General features: G+C 42.8%; 1 protein-coding gene across 1 annotated transcript; it reads left to right on the forward strand.

Moving 5' to 3' along the window:
- Positions 1-4762: 4762 nt before the first annotated feature.
- si:ch1073-416j23.1 (rac GTPase-activating protein 1) lies at positions 4763-11899 on the forward strand. The gene is made up of 14 exons (XM_049564377.1): positions 4763-5359; positions 5679-5881; positions 6091-6230; positions 7226-7298; positions 7475-7528; positions 7607-7720; positions 8021-8129; positions 8791-8933; positions 9261-9422; positions 9758-9853; positions 9940-10138; positions 10450-10555; positions 11386-11518; positions 11768-11899. Exons 1-14 carry the CDS (start codon positions 5269-5271, stop codon positions 11897-11899), a joined length of 1755 nt encoding a protein of 584 aa, XP_049420334.1. The 5' UTR covers positions 4763-5268.
- Positions 11900-12230: the final 331 nt, after the last annotated feature.

Below are 12230 nucleotides of genomic sequence, written 5' to 3' on the forward strand. Positions count from 1 at the left end.
ATAATGATATTGCATGATGCATGGTAATGCATCATGCAATATCATTATTTGAGGCTGAGTCTTTGTCTTTGTATCAGTTGTAGTCATTATACTTAAACCATTTATTCCATCGCTTAAAATATTCCAGTTCTTGATTCCTGATTCTATAAGTTATCCTTTCCATTTCTGAGATGTTGTCTACATTTATCTTCCAGCTGTTAAGTGAAGGCGGGGTGGATTTTAACCAGTTCCTTGTTATCTGCTTCATAGCTGCAATTCTAAGTATCCTATATAATTATCTGTCTATTTCTGATGTGAATTCAGGTGGTGATATACCTAAAATAATACACTTTGATTCGAATGTCTGTTGAATTTGGAATGTTTTCATGATTGAAATTATAATTAACTTGCCAGAACGTTTTTGGGCAGAATAAGAAGACATGTGAGTGATTTGCATTCTTTTCACCGCAGCTTCTCCAACAGTCTGGTTTAATGGATATTGTAAATTTTGATTGCATTATTGGTGTGATAAAGAATTATTTTTTTTTTTATTTTCACCTCCCAAATTAGCTACTTAAATATACAAATGTATATTTTCTTGTTGATGTGTTGAAAGAAGTCTTTCAAACTGTATGCCTTGTTTTTTTAATTTAATTTAATTTAATTTAATTCAATTTCATTTTATTTTATTGTATTTTATTTAGTGCTTTGTTGTATGTTAGGTAGCCTTGTGTGACATCTTGGTCAAATGACTACACATGAAAAATAGCCTCTTGGCTAATTCTGGCATATTTATACCATGTGTATTTATTAATTTTCACTGTCCCATCTTAAATAAACTAAACTGAACCTGAAACTGAAACTGAATGAACTTCATACTAAACAATACCAGAAATCATGAAGATTAGGTAAATGGAAATGACAATGTCACACCATATAATATTAGAAATGACTACTGCAGCACCAAAATGAGATGTCAGTGATGGAAGTACTCACATCCTTTACCTGAGTAGAAGTAGAAATGCTGTCATACCATCAAACACTGCATTACAAGTCAAAGTCCAGAATTCAAAATGTTACTTTTGCACAGAAGTGTTTATTGTAATATTAAATGATATTGTTGCTCTGTCACTATTACTTTTTTAATGTCATAACTGATTAAAAGTGAAGGTAATTTTAACCACTTTATACACTGTTGGGTTGCCTGCTTTAATGTATAACAATAAATATAATTTCATAAACTTATTGTATTAAAAGTAACTACTCATTAAATCTGTTAAACCTACTGCAAATAACATTTATGTAAGATATAAATGTTGTGGAGTAAAAATATGAAGCAACATTCAGTCGGATAACTGAAGTAAAATACCTTGAAGACTAACTTTCCATCACTGATCTACAGTTTTTCAGCCTTTAGATGCTGCTACATGTTACTGGATTTTATTCTTTCACCAAATCTTTTCTTTCCAACCAACCAAGACCAAAAAATCACAACTTCCCGGGTTTAATAAACTTAAATATTAGATATAAATATTAGTTTAACAGCAAACTGCGTTGCTGTTTGCATCTGTTTTAACCGACATGAGAGGTGCTATACAAATAAAGTCTGACTGATTTAAGTAAAGATCATTCAGAGGAAAAGTGACTTACTCTTCTGTGTATTTTTGGGAAAATATAATTTAGGGTTTGTGAGACTGACCTCATCTCTTTAGGCTGTTTGTCTCTGCGAGCAGCTCCATCAGCCAGAGGAGCACAAGTTCAAACACCATCTTCATAATGATCTTGACAAGACAGACATGTTTAATTAAACGAAAGCTGGTTAAGAAAAATGTCCTAAATACTTCTGTCTAAAAGCAGATGGGAAAATATAAATCAGCTTAAATCAAGTGTGTGAACAGCTGCACGAAATTAATTCTTAAGTACATTTCTTCACCTTTAAATTGAGATATCTTTAAAACATGCATTAGGAAATGCTTTAAGCTCCTTACCCCGGTGGTTTTCCTTCATAAAACAGGCTTTAACACAGTTTTCTCAGAGGTAAAATGTGTCACTGAGATAGAAAACACATTTTAGTTCCAGCACATTGAAGCATCAATGAAACACACATCCACAGGTGACTCCTGATGAGAGCAGCGCTGTCATAAATGTGCTGAGTGCTGGTTTTTACGTTCCTAAAGAGTTGGTGCTGAGTAACCAACCCACAGGAAAAGATTCATGGACCATTAAAGTAATGAAGAAGTGACACTTTAGCAGCAGATTAAAAACTAATGGTTTGTTGATAATACATGTGGATACAGATGTAGAGTGTTGGTCTAAATGCTCTACATGTTCAGTGTCAGGATGATTGACTGATGCTGATCTGAGGGGGAGAAACTTCCTACAAAAAAATAAAAAATAAGATAAAATAAAATAAATAAAATAAAATAAGAAGACTAAGATTAAATTAAATTAAATTAAATTAAATTAAATTTAATTTAATTTAAATAGATTAAATTAAATTAATCCATAATCCATCAGAGGTTTGGGGCAACAGCTAAATAAACACAATTCATCCATTACTTATTTTGCAAAAGAAACGACGGATCAGTCATGGGGCAGGATATAGGGATCATAGAAACTCATTACTCTCACAGTCAGAACTCTTAAATTTTAAAGATCTTGTGGAATCACAGACAGCACAAATAATATTTAAAGCACAATTAAACAACGGTTCTGATGGTTCATCCTCAGGAGAACATGACCGATGTTTCATCACAGTCCAACACTTGGTGACACGTTTCAGTAAAAACCAGCTGCTGACCCGACCTCATGGTGGCGCTACAGGAACACTCAGTATGACACGCCCTCCAGGACGTTGTGATGTCATGATGACAACAGTTAAAACAAACTCAGCCAATCCCAGTGAATTCTGTGCGAGGTGCAAGTTTGACCAATCACTGTAGCTTTACTGCAAATGCGATGTAACACAGGTCAGACCTGATGCCATCGTGGAGCTGCGTGCAGCGTCATGATTCTCTGCTCGTCATCAGACCTCTGAGTGTCTCACAGTGTCAGAGCTAACTGTTAGCATCACGCGGCTAACATTACCCAACAGTTATTAACGACAGAGTCGAAACATTTTACCAGCAGATTAACGGCTCTGTGTCAGATGTTACCTGCCACTCGCGGAAGCGGTCCTTCAGCGCTGCGTCAAACAGCAGCTGAACAGCGGTAACCCCCCAGATTATAACTCTGTGGCAAACACGAAATTTTCATAATGATCATAAGATCAAAAATCTGACAGGATGTCAAAATTGTTTTTGCAATTTTCACTCTATTTCCCTAATTCACTTTATTTTATGACCTCATCATGTTTCAGCGTTTGTTTGTTTGTTTGTTGATGTGGAAAGTTTCTGAGGAAGTTTGAGACACTTGAATATAAACATGAAAATAATGTGATGAATCAAATAGAACTCAGGATCCATTTAATGAAAAAAAAAGTTGATATTCTTTTATTTATTTGTTCGTATAAAAGCACGTGATGACGCAGCTGCACTGATGACATCACCACCAATAGGCGGAGCAGATGAGGTCACGTGGTCACAGGTGCACAGGACAAATGACTGAAGCATCTGATGAGGGGAGAGTCGGAGCTGCAGCCGGAGGTGAGTTCAGCCCTTCACACAGTCACTTCTTCATTCACTCACTCACCCAGTCATCCTGTCACTGATCCTCTCAGCTGTGTTCAGGCTGCAGACATGTGCAGGACTGGGACCGCTGCTGCTTCACCAGTAGTTACGGTGCAGACCGGTCACAGAAACACGTTTTAAATCCCGCAGCACGATCCGAGACCCGCACGTGCGTCGATGTGAGTGTGTTCAGAGTATGCTGAACTGTGATGTGCACGTGCACAGACTCTGTGAACAAAAGTGCGCGCGCTGTAAGAAACCGAACAGTTTTCAGTTTATTTGATTTTCCTCTGACTTCCTATGTTCATGTTTCATTCTGCAGAAACACTGATAAACAACACCAACAAAAAAGATGCTGCTGCTGCTGCTGATGATGATGAAGATGACCGCTCAGATGTTCTTTAAATTTGAAAGTTTGATTTTATGCTGAAACCTGAAATGAGTCAAACACAGAGCTGGTTCTCTTCTCACAGTTATTGTTCTATAGATACATCAGATTAATATCTGAACTCAGCAGATAATAATAATAATGATGATGATGATGATGATGATACTAATAACCTTATTTATACAGCGTCTTTAAATCAGACTTTACAGACACAGGAAGTTCTAAACTAAACAGGAAGTCAGAGGAGAGAAGGCGGGGCTGAGGGGATGTGATGTCATCTGTTTGGAACAATGAGAACTCGAGTCAGATGTTTGAACTTTACCGTTAAAGATCAGACGCCGCCGAAGAGTCTTAAACTCAGTTTGTTCTTCAGTTTTAAAAAGTTTAAACTTCAGGAGTGAAAAATGTCATCTGATTAATGTTCGTTAGAAACAGTGACGGTCCTCAGTGAAGGTCGTCCACATTGTCCTTGTTGTCCACTACCAGACAGACTGCCAAAATAAGGCCTTGTTTACACGGATACTGATACAGATAAAAACAGATTTTTTATTTATCCCGTATAAAAAAAAATTCTGGGTTTACACGATCAGTTGTGAAAATGATATCCCTGTTTACATGAAAACGCAGCTTTTTGCTGCAATTAGCCAGGCCAGTAGGTGGCGATACGCCATATGTCAGACACCATAGAAGAACGTTCTGCGCATGCATAGTGACTTGTTTTCCTCTTGGCGCTAGTGATAAAAACAATGATAAACTACATTTTAACCTTATGTAGCATAGTTAGCTGCTATGCACTTACTAATATTGGGCACAGCAGACAGTGCTAAGCTCATTTGTAAACTCGTAAGTAGTCCCAAAAGTGCTAACAAAACATAAACAACCTGCCATATATCTGCCATTGTTGTTGTGGTTCCCGGGCGCCTAATGGACATGCACGAACTGGGTTGCAACGTCATTGTTTTCCGAAATCTTTGTCTATCCTGTTTACACATCTCCATAGAAACGGATATTTTTAAAACTTTCACTTTGGAAGCCGCTTTTTGAAAATCTCTGTTTTCGTTGAGAGTGTGTAAATGATAGGTGCTAACGCAAAGATAAGTACCCGTTTTAAGAAATATACGGAACTGTATAAACACGCCCTAAGAGTCAGGTAGTTGCAATGAAGACGGACTGTTCCTTTAATGCTGCAGAGTGAGGAGTAGGAGGAGGAGGAAGAGGAGGAGGAGGAGAGTGATGGGGGAGTCTCGGCTGATCGCGGAGGAGCTGCTGGCTCTTTGTCTCCAGAGGATCACCATGGAGGAGAACACTGTGAGCACAGAGCAAGGTGAGACGACGGATCTGATCCAGGGACAGTTTGTACCTCAGTCGCTGTGACATCATTATGACGTTCGTACGGGTGGAGGAGGTTTGAGACGTATTTATGCTCCTGTGATAATCAGAGGAGTCTCCAATGTGTCCTCCTTTGTCTGTTTTATTTGTCCCTGTTTGTTGGAAGAGCACTGGCAGAGACACAGACAGGAAGTGATGAAACGACGAGTGGACTTCACCCTGTCTCATGTCTCCTGGTCACAAACCTCCTGCACTGTCTCAGTCTGAGCACATGATGATGATGATGATGATGATGTGTCCGTCTGTCCCTCCAGAGATCGTTGACGTGCTGAAGAACTTTGAGACGGTCAGGAAGCGCTGGCTGCACGCCGAGCTGGAGCTGAAGAAATACAAAGAGCTGCTGGTGAAGTCTGACGTGGCCAAAGCTGCTCTGGAGGTCAAACTGAAACACGCTCGAAACCAGCTGGACGTGGAGATGAAGAAACGCTACAAAGTTGAAGGCGACTATCAGTACCTGGTGAGTCTCTGCACGCGAACACAGGAAGGCTGAGTCCAAATGTCCAGATGTCACTACACTGACAGACTCACAGATTTTATGGGCACGTTGGTCTGGGAGGGCTGAGGGCTCCAAATCTACGATTCTCGCAGTCCACAGGGGCCTGAAGTGGGTTTATATAGGGGCGCTGTCAGCACTGTTTCACTGTTCTCTGTGTCTCTGATTGGCAGCAGAGGCAGATGCAGCTCATGTGTGACATCCTGGTCCACGACAGTAAATCCAGCGCCTGTCTGAACAACGAGCAAAAGTCTCTGTTAGCGACGTTTGAACAGAAAGGAACAAACATGACTCTGCACAAGAGCAGCAAACGGTAAGACATCGTACGGTTAACTGTACTTCAGGGTCAATCCCAAGGTCACAGCTTGTCCTTTACAACAGGGTTAAATCAAAGGTCACAGTTTGCCCTTTACTACAGTGTTAAATCCAAGGTCACAGTCTGTCCTTTACTACAGGGTCAAATCAAAGGTCACAGTTTGTCCTTTACTGCAGGGTCAAATCCAAGGTCACAGTTTGTCCTTTACTGCAGGGTCAAATCCAAGGTCACAGTTTGACCTTATATTTGACCTTGTAGTAACGATCACAGTTTGTCCTTTACTACAGAGTCAAATCAAAGGTCACAGCTTGTCCTTTATTACAGGGTCAAATCCAAGGTCAAAGTTTGTCCTTTACTACAGGGTTAAATCAAAGGTCACAGTTTGTCCTTTACTACAGGGTTAAATCAAAGGTCACAGTTTGTCCTTTACTACAGAGTCAAATCCAAGGTCACAGTTTGACCTTTGATTTGACCTTGTAGTAAAGGTCACAGTTTGTCCTGTACTACAGGGTTACATCAAAGGTCACAGTTTGTCTTTTACTACAGGGTCAAATCCAAGGTCACAGTTTGACCTTTGATTTGACCTTGTAGTTAAGGTCACAGTTTGTTCTGTACTATAGGGTTACATCAAAGGTCACAATTTGTCCTTTACTACAGGGTTTAATCAAAGGTCACAGTTTGACCCCTCAGACGTCACTGCATTACAAACCAACATGACTGTTTAAAGGTTATTACTACATGGGCTCAGGAACACTTTGGAAAACCACTGTCATTAAACACATCGCTGCATCTACCAATGACAGTTCAGACTCTACCATGCTCCGCCCACTTCTCTGGGCCTGAGCTGACAAAGTGCTCTGATGAGGAGTTCAGACGTCAGTAAAAGACCGTTGGTTGGTTCTCTGCAGCCGTGACATCACATCATAATAAAAACAGTAAACATGTCGTTAGATCTCTGATGGTGATGAAATCTTTCTGTTTGACTCCTTCAGGTTGTGTGTGATCGACGAGTCGTCTTTCCTGTCGCACTCTGACATCAGCTACGATCGGACAGATGATGACGTGGTACGAGCTTTAATCTGAACACAGGAGGATGTACGGTTTAAACACCGTGTTCTTAACAACCAGCTGATTCAGAGATCTTCAGATTAAATATCCTGAACAGAAGACAGACGGTCCGTCAGAGTGTTTCCTGTTGGTTCAGGAAACGTGATGATGTAAAACGTTTCGTTGTGTTTTAGGACCTGGACACGAGTGTGATCAAACCTCTGAGGTCTCGAGCCAGAGAGCGGAGGGTAACTGTGACACTTCCACCTTCACATGTTCCTCAGTGTGTTTGTCTTTTGTTCTAACGTTCTGATGGTTCTCTGCAGCGCTCATCGATGGGACCGGCTGTTGGCGCCGCCGCTGGGAGGCGAGGGAGAAGTGGGAACGTGTCTGCAGAGCTGCTGGATAGAAAAGCTGTGGTGGAAGAGGCCCTGAGACCTGTAACTAAAATCAAACTGCAGCTCAGTGCAGGAAAAACTCAAGCTTCACTTTGATCTGATCGATCACACACGACATGTCGGACATGTCCTGACTGTGTGTCTGTACGACTGTTCACGAAATGTTGAATAAGAATAATTAGCACATGAGTCATAAATGAAAATAACTGTTAGATGCAGTCCTGGTCTGCACCTTCTTAAACCTCCAGGTTCACGTTGTCGCAACAAAGACGCTCAGACTGACAGAAGTTTCTCTTGTTAAAAACATGACGGAGCCTAACGCTGAGTTTGTGTGTGACTCAGGAGGTGGAGGCGATCGTGAAGGCGTCTGTGATGACTCCTGAGGCCGGAGCTCAGATCCAGACCCCTGAGCAGCCGGTCCAGCCCCTCCCCCAGGAGTCAGTCGGAGGAGGTGAGTCTCAAACTGTTGATCAGGGCTCAGTGGTTCGGGCCGTCACACTGACAGGACTCTGACTGTTAGCATCAGACGCTGAAAACACGCAGTTTGAATAAAGTTTCCGCTGATGGTCCACCTTAGGCCTGTGCTACAAAGCAGGATTTTAAGATTGCAGTTCGTCGTTTACATCCGGCGCCACTGACATTTTACTGTCTCGTCAACAGACACTGACACTGGACGCACCAACTCTTTATTTTCTCCACCCGTCACGCTGCCTCGTGTCTCTCCATGTGGATTTTGTTTGATTAGAAGTCGATCTATTTTTATTCATGCGCTCCAGATGATCCGACAGCAGGTCGCTCTTTGTTTCTTTAGCTCGCCTGGAGTAGGTCCTGTGTTTGTCGCCTGTGGCGCCCTCTAGTGTTTATATACTGCAGCTGCTTGGAGTATTTCATTTTGTCTTCATGAATCAGCTGTTCTTCATCCACTGCTGAGCTTTCAAAGTAAGCAGACACTGTTTTATTAACATAAAATTAAACTGGTTTAAAGTCGTACACCAGACCAACAAGACCTGAATCTAATCCAGCTGGAAGTCACTGAACTCTGAGCTGAAGTCTGTTTTTCCAAAAATAATGGTTGTATGTCTGAACTAAGAATTAAACCCTGTGTTCCTCAGACCAAACGTCCGTGTGGTTCCCCTCTGATGAGACGATGATGGAGCCTGAGACTGAAGCAAAGATGGAGGAGAGCACCGCCTTCAGAGCGTCGTACACCTGCACCGCTGAGAAAACCCTGAAACATGTCTTCCTGTCTAAAACTGTACGAACACAAACAGAGCGAGTGTTTGGGAGAGTTTATAAAAGACAAACAGCAGTTAACCTGCAGAGTCTGATTTGTAACTGTTGAATGTTGACGACTGATCCTTCAGTGTTTGTGCGAGTCAGAAATACTGATGTGAGTGAAGGTCGGTCAGAACATCACGTACCTGCTGGTATCTGTCAGATAAATGTAAATCTGTGTAGACACGCACTGATCTGAGGAATAACATTAATCATGTGTGATGATGTAACGGATGGAGATTACAGGTGGTCAGACTCAGATTAGGATCAGGTCAGACTTCAGTATCCTATATCTGCCTCCCTCCAGGTGATCCGGCCAGAGACGTGCTCGCCGTGCGGTAAGAGGATCCGTTTTGGGAAGATGGCGGTGAAGTGCAGGAACTGCCGTGCGGTCGCTCATCCAGAGTGCAAACAGAAACTCAGTGACGGCTGCTCGGCCGCAGCCACGACAGGAAGTTCAGCTCAGCAGGTACCTCCGAGATTTTTAACACTAAAGCTTAAAAAAAACCCAAAAACCTCCTCCTGCAGCAAAGCCCCTCCCACCAGACGACCACGGGCACATGCACACACCTCCTGCAGTAACAGTGTTTCCCATACATCAGTTTATTTCATCCTCTTTTTTTCCCCCGTTAAAGGGTAGCGTCCCTCGCTCCCTCCTCCTCACTCCTTCACCTCGCTCCTTTCGCCTCAGTCCTTCACCTCGCTCCCTCAGCCTCACTTGCCAAACGACAAGAGGAGCAGGTTCACAGAACCACAGCAGGTCACCGAGTGTGTTTAACTTCATACGATCTTTGTTCTCCTCAGAACTCGTTGGAGAGTTTTGCCCCGCTGACCCATCCCAGAATTCCTAAACTGATGGTGGAGTGTGTGGCTGAGATCGAGAGGAGAGGGCTGGAGGAGGTGAGATCATCCTCACGTTCTTTAAGGCTGTGAGCTAACCTGTGTTGTTCCATCTGGTTCATGAGGAACGTCTCTGCTGTCTGCAGAGAGGACTTTACAGAGTACCTGGAGGAGAACGTCTGGTGAAGGAGCTCAGAGATAGATTCATCCAGGGGAAGACTCCACTCATGCTCAGTAAGGTCTATGATGTCCACGTTCTGTGCGGTCTCCTCAAAGACTTCCTGAGGAGACTGAAAGAACCTCTGGTCACCTTCAGACTGCACAGAACCTTCATGGAGGCCTCAGGTACAGAGACCGAGGCTGCTCAGAGTTAGACCATGTTTACTATCAGCCAATCAGCATGCTCTCAACCAGTCAGCACACAGTGAACTCATGTTACATCTCAACCAATCAGCATCCACTTTTAGGATTTTAACTGGAATACAGAACATACCTGTGTAGTTAGGACACGCCTGTGTAGTTAGAACACAACTACTGTGTAGTTAGAACACTACTGTGTAGTTAGAACATGTCTGTGAAGTTGGAACACACCCGTGTAGGTAGAGCACGTATGTGATAATATAATATAATGTCCCCTGTGTGGTTCTATGTTCTAGAGTTGGCCGATGAAGACAACAGAACTGCCATCATGTTTCAGGCGATAGCAGAACTTCCAAAGACCAACAGAGACACTCTGGCTTTCCTCATGCTTCACTTACACAAGTAAGAACCTTCAGCTGTTCTCTGTTGTTCTCTGATGGAACCAAACAAAAACAGGAGCTGTATTTTATGTTGATCCATGAAATCTTTGTTCATGTGAAAGAACGCCGATGTTCGTGCAGAGAACCGTCAGCATGTTCTTCAGTCAGAAACTCAGAAGTTTTAACGCTGACATCATCGTTATAAGAATGTTTTATTGAATGTGTTCTCTTTGATCTGTTTGTTTGGGTTCCTTACCTCGAAGAACAGGAACAGGTTAGCAGGTACTGTCAGAATATGAAGGGAACCTGCAGGCACAGATCTGAACGCTCTTTCCGAAGTGTAAAAAGTCAGTGATAGAGGCAATTCAGTCAGTTCTCTCTGATTTGAGTCACCTTTTGTTCACTGAGTTCAGGTTCCTCAATTCAGTCTCAGATCTACCAAGACACAGGACCAGTAGATTTAAGAACCCATTGATCTGTTGAAGAATATCATGTTACAGGGGTTATTTTATGTTCTGATAGTGTTCCTGCTGGCTGTTCTGTCAGGGATAAACGGTCTCTTATGTGCTGCTGTTGCCTACAGTGTCATTTATCACTTCAACTGTCGGTGTTCTGCTGTGGTTCTACAGACGTATAACACACCTTCAGAGGTTCTCCGTCATGTTCTAAGCTCATGTGTCCTCACATATGATCCACTGACACACAAAACATAACATCCTCCATCAGAAACCCAAACATAGCGTGTTGACATCATCTCATAATGTGACCCGGTCCAGGTGTCACACACATCATGACAGGAAGTTAGAGTGTGATCCAGACTGTACGCGTTCTCTCTATTCTTCGGTTCTTCAGGGTGATGAGGAGTCCTCAGTGTCAGATGGACCAGAACAATCTGGCCAGGGTGTTTGGACCAACCATCGTGGGACATGGGATGTCTGAGCCGACTCCAACGACCATCATGAGCGACACCAACACTCAGCCAAAGGTTCGTCTGGTTCTAAAGGTCTCATTCAGAGAACGTAGATCTTACAATAACTGGGTTTTATCATTGTGAGGGTTTTTTTTAACGTCAGATAAACATTAAGAATGTTTGGACAGCATGTTTCAGCTGAACTAACAGCTCACATGTTTCTTAGACAACCAAGAGGACTTAAACCCTGATCAGTGTTTACAAGGAGCGATCAGGTCCGTCTTTACCCTCAGTGGTTCTCTAAGTCCGTCCCTCTTGTCTCAGGTTGTTTGCAGCATGTTGTCCCTCCCTGAATCTTACTGGAGACGTGTCCTCACCGTGCAGACAGATCAGACCTTGTCCTCCACCACTGTGACCTCCACCCAGGACAATGGACACGGTGGGTTCTGTTTCTAAATGATGTCCATTGTCCCTCCAGTGGACAAGTAGTTTTAATGTCCCTGTGTTGCTGTGTTCTTCACTTCACCCAGCTGATCTCTGACCTGCTGACCGCAAACACATCCAGACCGCACACAGTGAGTACTACACACTCCCCCACCACACAGCACCAGCAGGTAGAACACCATCAGCAGGTGAAACACCACCAGCAGGTAAGATCAGACCAGCTCTGCAGGTTCAGAACACCACCAGCACCTCCTGTTCCTCTGATGAAACACCACCAGCAGTGTAGATCACCATCAGCAGGTAGAACAGAACCACCAGCAGGTTCTTCACCACCCAGCTGATC

This window comes from Epinephelus fuscoguttatus, linkage group LG20, assembly GCF_011397635.1.
Source record: "Epinephelus fuscoguttatus linkage group LG20, E.fuscoguttatus.final_Chr_v1".
In the NCBI taxonomy this organism is placed as follows: Eukaryota; Metazoa; Chordata; class Actinopteri; order Perciformes; family Serranidae; genus Epinephelus; species Epinephelus fuscoguttatus.